A 14,567-nucleotide genomic window follows, 5' to 3' on the forward strand; every position below is an offset into this window, starting at 1 on the left:
GTAGGGATGAGCTATCATTTTAACAACGCTTCACAGTGAGCCCCTGATCTCAGCACCACTGGCAAGACACAGCAGAAGGGGAGAAGATCAGTGAACTTCAATTTATCAATCTCCTCCACAAAAACTGAGCACAGAAGTGCTTAGCACTTTTGAGTTCAAAACTGTACTGTGCCAGTGCTCTGAGCCAGTCTATATCTGGTGGACACGGAGGAGGAATAAGGGGTTTAACAGACCTTGGATGTTTTCATAAAAAGCACCTGTCACTACAGTAAAAAAAAAGAAAACATACTGTCTGCTATTATACCCACCTTATTACTTTCCTGCACTTACTGTGTCTGACACACCCTCAGCACCCATTTATTGCACCTACTGCAAACCCACATACCCACTGCATTCTTTTTCTGAACATACTGCCTACCCTCATACACTCTGCACTTCTCTACCATACATACTGCCGCCCATCTCACCCTTCACACTCCTTTATTGCACATACTACCCCCTTATAACTTTTGCACTTCTGTCCTCAATTACTGCCCTTATAGCCTTCACACTCCTCTCCTTCGCACACTGCCTGTCCTCCTATCCTTAAAATGGTTGTAAACCCATTGAAGTGACTAGCCTCAAGTGATAAACAGAGATGAAACAAATTATCCTACATAAGTTGTACCTGTTTATTTGCACCATCTCTTCTTTACAGCCATTCAAAGTACACAGATTGAAGGCTTTTTCTCAACTCAAGAAGGCAGGGGAGGGGGTGTGACATCACACACCGCACAGCATAGTGCAGGGAACTGAGTGCAATCAATACATGGTGCAAATTTCTCTTGTGCAACAATGGGTTGCAGGAAAGAAATTTGCATGGTTCCCTCATCAACACAGACAGGTCTGGCAGGGAAATCAGTAATTATCTTCTCCTGGCAGGGGGCAGGGGAAGCCAGGAGAAGACAGTGAAAGGACCTGGTATGGATTGGGGGGGGGGGCACGCTGTTCTTTTTCACATTTTTGTATTGCCAGCAATGTTTTTATTTTCATTCAGCTGTCAACGGAGAAGCCCGTTGACAGCTGATGACTTATCCCTTGTTAAGAACACAGTGGCTGGTTCCCGGCCTGCTCCTTAACAACCAGCTATCCACTTTGCCCTGATTGGGGAAAGCCTTGCACCTGGACAGCGGTCAGGTTCATTGCTTCAGCCAATCAGGGCTTAGAATGCACTGTGCACTGTGCAGTGCATTGTGGTGGCGCTCGGTCGCCGAACATTCCACCGAGCGCCCCGCAAATTCAGGTGTTTGCCGAACACACAACCAGGCGATATTCGGGCCAAATTTATGCTCGGTCTGAACTGCTCGCTCAACACTATTTATTGGCAGCAATCAGTTTTTTTCTTTTTGGGATAAAGGTTTTACAGAAATTAATAAAAGCTGACCATTATAAGCACCCCTGACAGTGTTAAATGGTTTTTCTCAACCCTGTAACTGCAATTTTGCATGGATAGCTTGGTCTATTAAAAGAAGTTGAAAAATAACAGACTTACTGGCTGGATTACCAGGTGAAAATAATGGAAAAAAATCACCTAAAAAAGAAAACGAATGCAGCCATCACATCTAAGAATTGGTGAATTGCAATTTAATACATTTTTGGTTTTGGGTTTATTACCACTTTCATAGACTTTTAAGATTAATTTTATACTCACTCTGGTCATCTGGAACCTGCAGTTTTTGTCTCTTTTCTTGACAAAATGTCTTTATTTTTGGGATCTTTGGTGAACAGCAATTTTAAAGTTAAATTGAGACCTAGGCTTTGATTGGGTCATTCCAATGCTGCTTACACACGATCTGGATTTTGGTCGGAAAAAGATATGATGGCTTTTCCAACGGGATTCCACTCAAGCTTGCCTTGCATACCAACGGTCACACAAAAGTTCACTGAACTTTCGACCATCAAGAACGCGGTGACGTACAACACTATGACGAGCAGAGAAAATTAAGTTCAATGCTTCCGAGCATGCGTCACATTGTTTCTGAGCATGCGTAGGAATTTTGCGCGTCGGAATTTGCTACAGACGATCGCATTTTCGGATAGAAACGTTTTCCGACTGACAAATTGAGAACATGCTCTCAATCTTTTGCTTGCTGGAATTCGGCCAGCAAAAGTCTGATGGAGCATACACATGGTCGCATTTTCCGACCAAAAGCTCTCATCGGTCTTTTGCTGGCCGAATTTCCGATCGTGTGTACACGGCATTAGACATTCAGGCTCCTGTATTAAATGCATTGTAGCTTTGGCTGTAGAGACCTTGTTTAAAACAGGGAATGTGACATTTACCAAACATTTCCTGCAGGTGAGTCAGCCGCTGCTATTTAAAACCAATGCACCAGGAAGGTACACCTACAGTGAATGTTTGGTGAATGTCACATTCACTTTTTTATATGGTTACCCCGTAGAATAACTTTTAATTACAAGCGGTTGCAATATACACAAAGTTCAAAGTCTATGTAAAATACATTGTTTTCCATGTGACGTTCTGTATTTTTACCTAAAGATTCTACACATAAAACTTTTAACCATGCGTAAAAAGTCCAACATATTCAAATAACAATGAGAAGTCCCAAAAATTCTAACAATTTCAAAGATTTGTAAAAGGTAAACAATTACAACTGGACAATCAAAAGCCGTTACGTCTTCACTTTAAATGATTCCCCATGACTATAGATCGCACTCATAAGTGAAGTGTAGACTATATAGCATATATAGCTGTATAGCATATCCACAATGAGACACACAACACGATTTACTGTCAGGATGGTGTTCTCAGAACGACAAGTAGTTTTGGCTTTCCATCACACAGAGTATTTGGAGCTAAGGCCAGAAAGTTCAATTCAGGTCATGTCAGGCTAGAGAACCTTTTTTAACATGCGTGTTTGTTCTCTCCCAGATGCAAACTCCAAATAAGATTTCATTTTTTTTTCTTCATGTCACTCTTCCACAAAGTTTAGTTTTGTACAATTTTCTGGTTATAACTGTTCCATGTACAGAAATTCCTGTCTCAGCTGTGTATTTCTGCAGCTCCTCCAGAATTATATGTGGTGTCCTTATTCTTTTACTTATGTCCTCCTTATCTGGTCACTGAAGTTTGGCATCATAGTTGCATCATATTCTTTCTCTTTCTTAATAATTGATTTAACAACACTCCAGTAGATGTTCAAATCTTGAGATTTGTTTTAATAACTCAACTCTGATAGGGACTTTTCCAGACTGTTGTCCCAGACTTGTTTGGATAGCTCCCTTTCCTGCATGATGCTGTTTGTTTAGATAGGTACTCTAAAAATCCATGGGACTTTCCAGAAACAGGTACAATTATTTTAAAATCACATGACATTTTTATTGCACCCAGCTAGACTCCACTCAACTGGTTACATATTCTCTGAAAGCAAGTTTTGTTTTTCAAAGTTTATTTAGGGATTCAAGTAAATACCTATGCAATTAAGAATCTTCTGTCGTTTTATTTATATGTATTTAGGTAACTATATTTTTAAAAACATAATTGAACCAGTTTGTGCATTAAAATCACAGTTTTAGGGTGAGGTTTGTAAGGTTGCAACAATACAAAATGTGAAATTTTCCATAGGGGTTGATATAAATGTGAGCACTATAAGTAGATTGAGCACATACTGGGGTTGATTTACTAAAGGCAAATCCACTTTGCACTGTAAGTGCACTTGGAAGTGCAGTCGCTGTAGATCTGAGGGGGACATGCAAGGAAAATAAAAAAAACAGCATTTTTGCTTGTACATGATTGGATGATAAAATCAGCAGAGCTTCCACTCATTTAAGATCTTCCCCTCAGATCTACAGCGACTGCACTTCCAAGTGCACTTGTAGTGCAAAGTGGATTTGCCTTTAGTAAATCAACCCCGCTATGTCATTGATAATATCACCTTTATAAAATGTCAAGAAAACAGATTAACTGCTACACTGATCCTTTACAGGCAGCAAAGTGACAGCATCATTGTTTAGGATGCTCTACCTCATCTACAAATAAAACTGGATATGAGTCAAAAATACTACAAGGTGGTCTCGATCAAAAGCATTCCACTTCTACCTATCAATTTTAAATCCAATAGAGAGAAAACTAAAATGAGTTCCGTGTACTCATATCAGTTAATTATGTTAAAAAACTTATGAGCTTGTATACTTAAGTAATAAAAACAACAATAAAGGTCTATGAACTGCAACAACACACAGCAGCCAATCAAATTTCAGCTAAAGTTCCTAAAGTCAGGTCAGTAATGGTTATTTTTCATTGGTCAAAGGTAAACTGAAATGATAAAACAGAGGCATTCTACAATGTACCCTGAAGGATTTAGGCTCCATGCACATATGCTGCGGCCGCGGCTCACAGCACGGGGTCCGGTGTGTCCCTTTTCACCAATTCGCACCTGAATTGGACCAGAAAATGCACAGGACCCTTCTTCAATTTTGACCGTGGCCACCCCAGAGCTGTGCGAACGGGCTCCATTGAGAGCCGATCACACTCTACTGTCATGCAAATTGGATGCAGGGAAACCCACATCCAATTTGCATATGTGTGAACCCAGCCTTAGTCCTGCCCCAGTCCCATAGTCCAGCCAGAGAAGAGGCATCATATCTGACTATAAAGAAAACGGACTTGACTCGACTTTACTTTCTAGGGCTGGCATGACATATGCATACTGCTTGGCCTGCAAAAGGACTGGGTACTGTCTACTTTAGAGCTTTGGTATGTAAATTAGTAGTTTTATCAGTAAGGAGGGAGGAGTAGGGGCTGATTTATCTTTTCAATTATCCTTTATAGAGTTATTACACTTTCCCCTATTATTATTTAAATACCACCTGTTGCATACACTGAAATAAGTACCAGGTCTGGATATAAAGAATAATGGTAAGTTTACCAGCCTACCTTCACCTCACTATTTCCAGATGTAGAGATATGCTGTTATATTACTTTATTAAGGCCTATAATTATTTTTAGAAAAAAAAAGCTACAGCTCATAAAGGGCCAACGTCGCCTTGGTTAAAGGAAAAGAACATGGGTGCGAGTAAAGGAAGCAGATTAATACTCACCTGTGTAGTAGGTGAAATCTCAATTTCTTCAAGCTACACAAGTATTACTGCAATCCCACAGCCTGCTGTGGTTAGCATGTTAACCACTGTGTTCTTTAGTGATATAGAGGCTTGAGGAAAGAACCACAGCAGGTGGTGGCGGGCACCCTCTCTCACAAACCTGGAAGTGTTGGATAGCTACAGAAGCGGGTATCTCTTGAGGTAAACAAACATTTGACTTGCCACGGCACCCACCATAAAGGTACAGATTAATATGCTTCTTTTACATTCTGTTCATGTTTCATTTTTGTCAACAGGATCACAGGGTCCATTTAAGATTAACTGAACACATAACCATGGAGAAATCAAAGCTCGGTTCCCCTAGCAGGGGTCATATGGAAAATGATAAGACAGAATGCTGATAGAATAAAATAAGAACAGTAGGACTAAGACTGTTATCTGACCTTTTAAAGTATCATGTCTACATTAAAGTTAAAATGCATTTATGCTATTCATTATTACAGTAGAGAGCACATATGCAGTTGAAGGTAAGGATGCTGGAGTATGTTTATTCCCAAGGAGGATGTGCTTCTGAAAGATGAATTTTGTGTGATTGCCATGGGTTTCTCCAGCTTGCACACAGCTCTTTACCCTACTCAATGAGCTTATAAGAGACAGCAATTAATGCATAGTGCAAACATATGTTTTCTTCCCTAAGCACATATAAAAAGCATTTTCTATTGTTCACATGAAAAAAGCATGCAAACTTTGAGAGTCACCCATAAAGACAAACATGGTTTAACTAAACATTTAGATTTATGAACTTACCAATGTCAGGATCATTCATAAACTGAGCCATAATGGTGCGCTCATCTTTTCCATATTCATTTTCTGCTTGTAATGTATAAAAGCCATTGTTCAAATGTGTTGGACTATCCAGCTGTAGGCAACCATGATGTTCGCTCATATTGTTGCTTGATTGATGAATTTTACTCCAAATAAAATCTGTATCACTTAGAACACTTCCTTCATAAAACCATTGCAACTTCGGAGTTGGGTTACCCCTTACACTGAAAGGGATACACCAGTGATGGTCCAAAGTTGGATAGTCTATTAGGGTGATGTTTGGTGGAACTATAATGAAAAAGACCAAAAAAAGAACATGCATGTTGAAGTAGGAAAATCACTACTGACCATTCATAAGCATGCGTTCTGCAACCAAATTATTACCACGATAAATGACACCTAAAGAACATACATGACTTTCCAGTCCTGTAACCCAAACATTTAGAGTAATCTTACCTTAACTATGTAAAGGCAGTGAAAATGATCAAGAGAAGAACGATTGCCCTATTGTCACACCTATTGTTTTAAGAAGTTTGGCAAATTGATCGATCAATATAGTGTGCATTTGGGAAAGCATATGTATATTGATTGATCAATTTGCCAACAGGTGTGACTATAAGGCAATCGTTCTGCTCTTCTCATTTTTTGTGGCACAGACGTTCCCCATTAAACCTCTTGATGGGTCTAGGGATCAATTGGAACCGAGATCACTTTGAAAGGTGGTAATATATTAAATAACAAGGTCCTACAAAAGCTCCAGAAGAAGCCACGTTTGTGGTGAAACATGTAGAGGCAATCACACTTTTGTACCTTGACCATTGGGTTGATATGGCCCAAATTTTATAAATTGTGTTATACTATCTATGTAATAAAAAACCTATATCTTTTGTAAATTAGATTTTGATTGCTTTTCTTGCACCTTAAAATTCCATTACTACATTGGGAAGTTAACCTCCACTGCTCTACTACTTCCTTCACATGTTGGTAAATCAGACCCTTAGTATAGAACAGGGATTATAACATTTGTTTGTATGGGTTGACAAGACCATTTTTTGAGGAACTGACCATTCTTAATGAATGGACAAAAACATAATCTTCTGGGATAGAATGTTTGACAATGGTTGGAAATGTTAAATTAAAAACAAATGCATTGCTCACAGCCTACATAATGTTGATAAGAGACGGCTAGCATCCATGTCTAGCAGTTAGACAAAGAATCAGTTTGTGGTTGCATCGTTCATTGAAGATCATTTTCCAAAACCAGTTTAAATATTGCTTTTCATACATTAACAACCTAAGGCCTAACACATTTAAGCCCTAAAATGTCTTATTTATCACATAGAAAGAAACTGGTTGAAATAATATTTGAGATATTTTCTTTAGATATAAATAAAATGTATCACTTGGATAACTTATCAGTGACAGATCTACCAGCATCACAGGTCATGCAGCCAATGTGTATGGGAACAACAACCCCTCACATACAACACCTCTTCCAAAAGACTCCATCATAGCACTACATGTCGGCAGTGTCTGTAGTACTAGATCTGCAGCTCATATATGCATTTACTCAACATGCACAGTGAAGGACCTATATTTCTTGAAATTACATGAAAAAAAAAGTATTTTGTAGTACTTACAATGTACATTGAGCTCAACAACAACTTGGTCCTCTCCCACAATATTTTCTGCTGAACAAACCAGAGTTTTTGTATTGTCCAGTGATGTCACATTCTTTAAAATGAGGGAAGCGGCACGTGTTACGGTTTCTATCTGAAAACAAAAATAACACTGTGAAATATAGTTTTGAGAAACAAGGCAATAAGTGCATACCTACAACCAAAAACTCTTACCAGGGTATTTGACTTAATCTGGGATATGTCCCAAGAGACATTGGGGTCAGGGATCCCGGTGGCTTCACAAGACACTGTCGCGCTGTTCCCTTCTAGAACCATGACTTCTACTTTGCTGACATTTACTTTTGGCAAAACTGTGAATGACAGAAAGAATCAATGCCACACTGCTGAGGAGGAATAAAATAACATAAAAAAAAAAAGATACAAATTTGCATAGACTATTCTCTATTGTTAGCGGGAAGAACGTTTTCAATGGTAATTGGATATTTAGGGGTACTGGTTTGAAATGAATGGGTCACATATTGAAACTAGATAAAAGTGTTATATAACAACTGCAGAAACTCTTTTACCTTTTACAGATACTGCAGAAAACTTTTTTTGCTTTCACATTTGTATTGCTATCCAATAATCAGTATAGGAATATTTGTAATGAACACATGTAAAGTCATCCCTCATATTCAGAAAAGTGCTTGCCTTTTATAAAAAGAAAAAGCAAAATCTTTTTCACCTAACTTATTGTCTTTTCCAGCACTCCCTCTAGAAATGCTGCCAGTAAAGATTTGAACAAGGACTGCATTTCTTATTGAGTAGAGTTTACGGTCACCCCAGGCAGAATTCTGAGTTCTGTGTGACCTGTAACCTCGGCATACCCCAGTAGTCCTATTTTGACAAAACTGACTGAGGTAGGGAGAGTGATATATGCAAAGAGGCATGGTTACCAGTTCAGCCCAGTCTACCTGTACTTCTAACAAACCATCGACAGGATTTGTGTACGCAGATGGGCCTGGAAGCTATGGTTCTCTAGAGCTTGTCTTCATCAAAAGAAAGCAATGTACAGCATCATGGAGACCTGCAATGCTCAGCATTTATCCCAAAAGGAAAAGGCTTTAAACTTTAGTCACCTACGTAAAGTTCATCTCAATCTACTAGTCCATTGACACTATCCTTTCCACTGATTGGCAATGCTGCTGTCTAAGTTGGCTATGTTTCTCCTCCATTGCTACAATTAAGGCGTAAGCGTAGCCACCCTATAGTTACATAGTTAGTCTGGTTGAAAAACGGCACAAGTCCATCTAGTTTGATCAATATTTCTGGCAAGATCACCAGAAAATAAAGAAAGAAAAAGCTAACAAAAGAAAACTAATGCAATCATCACATCTATGGATCGGTAAGCTTCAAAATATAAAATGTTTGCTGTTCTGTTAGAATACACTTTGATTTGGACACTGAAAGATGCAGGTATTTATTTTAATTAAAACATTGCATGTATACTGCTCTTTCAATGGACCATTTATAGGAAAGTATACTGACATTATTGGCTATACTGTTATATTAGATTACTAAATAGCAGTACGAAAGGGTCAATATTTCTTGCAACTGCTGAATGACCAACTTGTTGATGGGGTAGGGTCATTGTACTAAAGCATAATGAATATGGTATTTTTTCAGGTGTTTGCAAATAAATTATTATTAGTTATTAAGTGTCATCAAGTTGATGTCAACTCCTTGTGACCACATGAATAGTGTTTCTCCAAAATGATCTGTCTTCTGTTTAGGTCTTAAATCCTCAATGCAGCATGTTCATAATTTCTGTGACTGTATTCAACTACCTTATTGCTGGTAGTCCATTTCTCTTTTTTCTTCCAAGCATAATTTTATTTTACGGAGAGTTGGTTCATCTCATATTATGTCCAAATTAAAACACTTTCAACATAGTAATCGCTGCTTCTAGTGAAGTCGATATGTTGAGGGATCCCTTTGTTTTTACAGGACTATCTTTTATTTGCATGTATACCTGGCTAAAATGATCAGTTTTGGATAGAGTGGGAAAGGGTTAGAACCTTTTTCAAGTTTATATTGCTCTCTGGGTGGAGGGAGTCACCCCTTTGTTTGTCTTCACAGAAAGAGATGGAAGGTCCAGAATTTTACAGTTGTCAGCAGCTTGAGGGCATTTGTCCATGGGAACATCTTTACTGGTGACTGCTGTCTAAGATGGAATTTCAAATCACTTTGTAAAGATTTCCTTTAAGTTACTGTTGCCTCCCCAGGGTAGGAAGTAAAGCAAAATCTCTCCAATAGTTCACAGACAATAAAAAATAAACCGTGTTTCAGGGCTTTTTTTTCAGGGGGAACTTGGTGAAACTCAGTTCCACCACCTCTGGCTCAGACCCTTTGGGGGGGGGGGGGGGCTGCTCACCACAATTACTTGTAAACACAGAAGTCAGGTTTCTGTGTTTAAAAGTGTAACCCCCCTGAACTCTGCACTTTATATGTAATGCAATCCTGGTATTTAATGCCCCTTTAGGACCCTCCTACTGTTTGTGAAATTTGACTGACCACACCCACTATTTGATGTGATTTGGAGGGTGTGTGTAGGGGGAGGGTTTTGGGGGGTCGTGGTTGAGTTCCAGCACCTATTGTTTGAGAAAAAAAGCCCTGCCGTGTTTAAACCATTTCCTACTCCTAACCCTATCCAGAATGCAAAATATTAGAGGTTTAAACATCAGCTTTAAAGTGATTGTAAAGTCTAAGGCTTTTTTTTGTTTTGTTTTATTTTTAATAAGAAACATGTTATATTTACCTGCTTTGTGCAATGGTATTGCACAGAGCGGCCTCAAATCTTCTCTTCTGGGTTCCTCCACTAGTGCTCTAGGCTTCTTCTCATCTTGGTGGCCTACCATAGGAAGCCGCTTCCTATGGTGGTGCACCTGCAGGCTCACTCCTGAGCCAGGCTGTGTGCGTCTTTTTACACACAGAGCAACCCGGCCCTGCCCCCCACTCCCTGGAGGGAGGCTCTCATTGCTGCCGATCAGTCTGTGAAGAGGGAGGGAGGAAAGGAGACTGCAGCCAGGCACATTGCTGGACCTGTCGAGGTGTCAGGTAAATGTTTAGAGGGGGAAGGGGACACAGTAAGTCCTAAAACTTTTTTTTCCTTGCAGAGAATGCATTAAGGTAAAAAATGTTTTGCTTTAAAACCACTTTTCTGGTTTGCACATTTGAAATAAACCTGACAATTGCTATTTTGTAAATAAAAGTAAAGCAAAGAATTGGGTGAATTCCAAATTCCGTGGAATGGTTGCCTTCACAGCATATCTCAGGTGCTCTACATTGTTTAAAAAAACTGGAACAATTATCTTCATCCCAGATATCTAAAGGCTAAATTAATTTTTTCGGGTTTAGCTACAGTGATAAGGGGTTAGACCCCTGTTATGTTTTTATTGCTGTCTGTGTTCTATATATATTCTATATATATCCTAATGACCATTATTGTTAGGACTAAAATTGAACAGGGACCAGAACAAGAAGAGAGATATTACAATAGGGATGTCTACTCAGGTGACAAATGTCAAACTGGGGATTTTCCTCACTTTGTACAGATTTTCTCTTACTTTCTGTTGTGTCAAAAAACAAAGAAATAATGGAAAGCGGCACAGATGTCAAAAATAATCCATCCAAAATGTAATAAAAAAAAAATGCTTGGCTTAATGTATACTTTAGGCTTTTCTAATATGTGACATAACGCATTGAATACTTTTCCTTAAAGTGGACCTTCAGTCTTTTTTTATCTTTCCATCTATTAAATCTTCTGCCTTTGTTATTTTATCTGAAATACCTTTTTACAGCCCACTTCCTGTTTCTTGTCTGGTCATTGTCTGGTCATTAGCCTAGGCTTATGACATCATGCACAGCTCTCTCTCTCTCTCTCTCTCTGAGAGTTTGCCAGGAAGGGAGGGGGGATAAGTCATAAGAGGGCCAATGAGAGCTGCAGGGCTGCAGAGCTGGAGGTGTGCCTCTGTGTGTCTCTGTGTAAATCCAGGAAGTGAACAGGCAGCAGCCTCAGCTGCCCTTAGTCAATATGGCTGCAGCCTGACTCAGTGGAGGGAGATTTCTGCAGCATATTTGGCAAGTACAGAATCACAGTAGATATAAAATAATATGCAAAGTGAATGGAGGGAAGCTTTAGAATGGCAAAGATGTTTTTTATTACAAATAATGTGAGCAGACTGCAGTTCCTCTTTAAACATGCATGTCATCATAGTTATTGTTTTCCAACCTGCACTAAGAAAATGACAATTAGATTCTAATTGGTTGCTAAGGCAACATCTTCACGTTCCTTTTCTTCAGATTTACACATGAAGCTCTAAAAGCAAGGCCCCAGCACCCGTACATGAAAACCAATCACCATTTCATCATGCATCCCAGACCTAGCTATAGTTATTTTTAATCAATAAAAGAACATGAAAACTGTTATAATGTCTAGTCTGTTCATTTATGAAGTAGTTGTGAAATGGCTATGATATATGATTCCTGTAATTAATGAAACCGATAATGAGGCTTCCTAATATATAACATTTTACGTAAAATAAATATTAAGACTTTGTGGCACTAAATCCATTTTGTAAGTCTGTAGAGTATTTAGTTTATGGATCCCAATAAGTTTTAACGTGTGCTTAATTTTAGTTGTTTTTTATTGAATCATTTAGTCAGCTCTCTTTGTCCATCTATCTATCTGTCTATCCATCAATTGAATCCATCCATGCATGTTGTGCTGAACATTATAAATAATTGGGTTTGGGCATGTACACTGTGTGAAACATAAACACTCTAATATAGTAGCAATTACAGCAGCCATTTTAGCCTTCTGATAAAATGGAGGTTGAAGAAAACGGATGAAAGAATGAAAGAGAAGAGGGAACAAAACCATTCTCAAAATGTCTAGCAGTCATCTCTCTACATTGCAGGAAGCCAGTTATTGTAATAATATCTACAGGAGCGAAGCCATTAAGAGTCTTCTAAATGCATCTTTTTATCGAGAGTTTTATATTCTATACTGTATATTGTAATTAAACAGCAGCATGAAAATCTGACAGAATTCTATGGTTTGCAGGAAAGAACAAGAAAATGATCGAGAACATTTCACTACATGACTAGTTTATTCATTTCTGTATTCTGTTGCCATAGAAACAAGTAAGAACTAGAATTACATTTTCACTAGCACAGTGCCTCTACATTTCTGCGGTGACAGGGGTGGAGGGACATAATGGCGAGACTCTCAAGTGTAAGTGCTATATTGCAACATGGGACCGCAGAACGCCACGTTTACAATTTTAATCAGTAATGAGGCTCTGGAAATTTCATGTGCCTAGTTAGCGCCATTTTCTTCTCTTTTCTTAAGAAAAACACAGGTAGTGTTGCAAGGCAAGTAGTGAATTCACATTCTATTATAACCCTAAGGTAGGGTATATTGCCTAAGCTAGTATGCTAGAATGAAAAAATGCAGCCTATTCTGATTTTGCTTATGGTCTTATCTACATATTGATGAAGGTCATGGAGAGTAACCTTACTGAAAGTCTTCACCACCTGAATGAGCGCAGCTGGTTTGTAGAAGGGCCTATATTGTCAGTTTAGCAATTGAAATAATAGCTCACATTAAAACACATCAGGATTGATTTTTTAAAAGCAAAAAGATCACTTTGCTAAGGGAATTATTGAATGATTGAATGAGGTGAATTTCTATTGACTTTCATCATCCAATCATGAGCAAGCAAAAAATACTTATTTTTTTTTCCATGCATGTGATTGGGTATTTTTTGAAAAGTGAGTTGTCACCACAGTCACTAAGCTAAGGAAAAGTCCTTTTCAAAGAGAAAGTCTCTTTGCCATGGTCAACGCAGGCCAATAGGAATTTCTAGGAGATGAGATGAGCAGGTAAACATTAACACCAGAAAGGTCACCGCTTTGCCTGTCAGAATGATCTGGCATTCAGGTATAATGATGGTGCCTGAAGGTTGCTTTAACTTGTCTATAAAACATTTTACACTGCCATTATGTTATTGAAAACATTATTTAAGCAATGGAAGCAATTAACAGAAAAAAAGCAAACCCGTATTTTTTAGCAGTTAAAGTGACCTTGTAACTATTGAAAACATTTCCAGTGAAAGCATGGAAAGCATGAAAGAAGAATACTGTAAATATTTACCCTTTCTAGTGCCCATGTCACTAAATGCCACTCCGATCCCAAGCAATGGTCCCCCAAATTCTTCCCGGAAACATGACGCTTCTGAGACTGTCAAAGTTCTGGGTTCCCTGTAGCTCTTACTTGTTCCTCCTGCTGACTTCCATGTGAGGAGAAAGTGGTGGCTTGGAGGTCAATAGTGAGAGCTGCAGGGAAACCAAAAATTGACATTCCCACGAGTGTTTGTTTTCGAGCATACTTCAGGGGACCATTTCTCATGACTGCCACTGCTTTCGTCCTCACTGGAAGAGTTTTCAGTAGTGATTGGGTCACTGTAATAATTTTTTTCTACAAATTGTAACCTCTGTAATCAGTGACAAGTTTTATGCCAATTAGTAGCTGCCTCTAATCATAACTCAGCCTATGGCCTCATGCACACTGGGCGTTTTTTACAGCTGCTGTGTTTGGCTTCAGGCATTTTTTTTCTACAGCCAGTGACAGTAACAGCCAATAACAGCCAGTAACAGTGGCGGCCCGTCCATCAAGGGCGCACGGGCGCCGCCCCCCTTATGCATGCGTCCAGTCCCCTGATTTACATGCAGGGCTCCGGATGCATGGATTCCAATCTGGGTTTTTTTTTTTTAAACGTGATTAGATCCAGAGGCTCTAATAGGCTTCAAAAAAGGGTGGGCTTGGGCGCAGAAGCCCACCCAGTTGTGTGACAATAGCAAATGAATATTCGCTATTGTAACACTGATTCTCCTCCCGACCAATCAGGAAGTGGGTCATGAGACCAATCAGCCAAAAGGAGATCCAATCGGATTGGCCGC

At 39.0% G+C, this 14,567-nt stretch overlaps 1 protein-coding gene across 3 annotated transcripts in view; it reads right to left on the reverse strand.

Annotated features, from left to right (window-relative positions):
- Positions 1-14,567, reverse strand: part of NTRK2 (neurotrophic receptor tyrosine kinase 2) — a 314,432-nt gene that overhangs the window by 239,833 nt on the left and 60,032 nt on the right. For all 3 annotated transcript variants that reach the window (XM_073633556.1, XM_073633562.1, XM_073633547.1), the window contains exons 7-9: positions 7,779-7,915; positions 7,566-7,698; positions 5,908-6,213 (exon numbers count right to left, since the gene is read on the reverse strand). In XM_073633556.1, coding sequence (XP_073489657.1) covers positions 5,908-6,213; positions 7,566-7,698; positions 7,779-7,915 — 576 coding nt within the window. The remainder of the gene's footprint in view (positions 1-5,907; positions 6,214-7,565; positions 7,699-7,778; positions 7,916-14,567) is intronic.

Source organism: Aquarana catesbeiana, linkage group LG01 (assembly GCF_042186555.1).
Source record: "Aquarana catesbeiana isolate 2022-GZ linkage group LG01, ASM4218655v1, whole genome shotgun sequence".
Classification (NCBI taxonomy): Eukaryota; Metazoa; Chordata; class Amphibia; order Anura; family Ranidae; genus Aquarana; species Aquarana catesbeiana.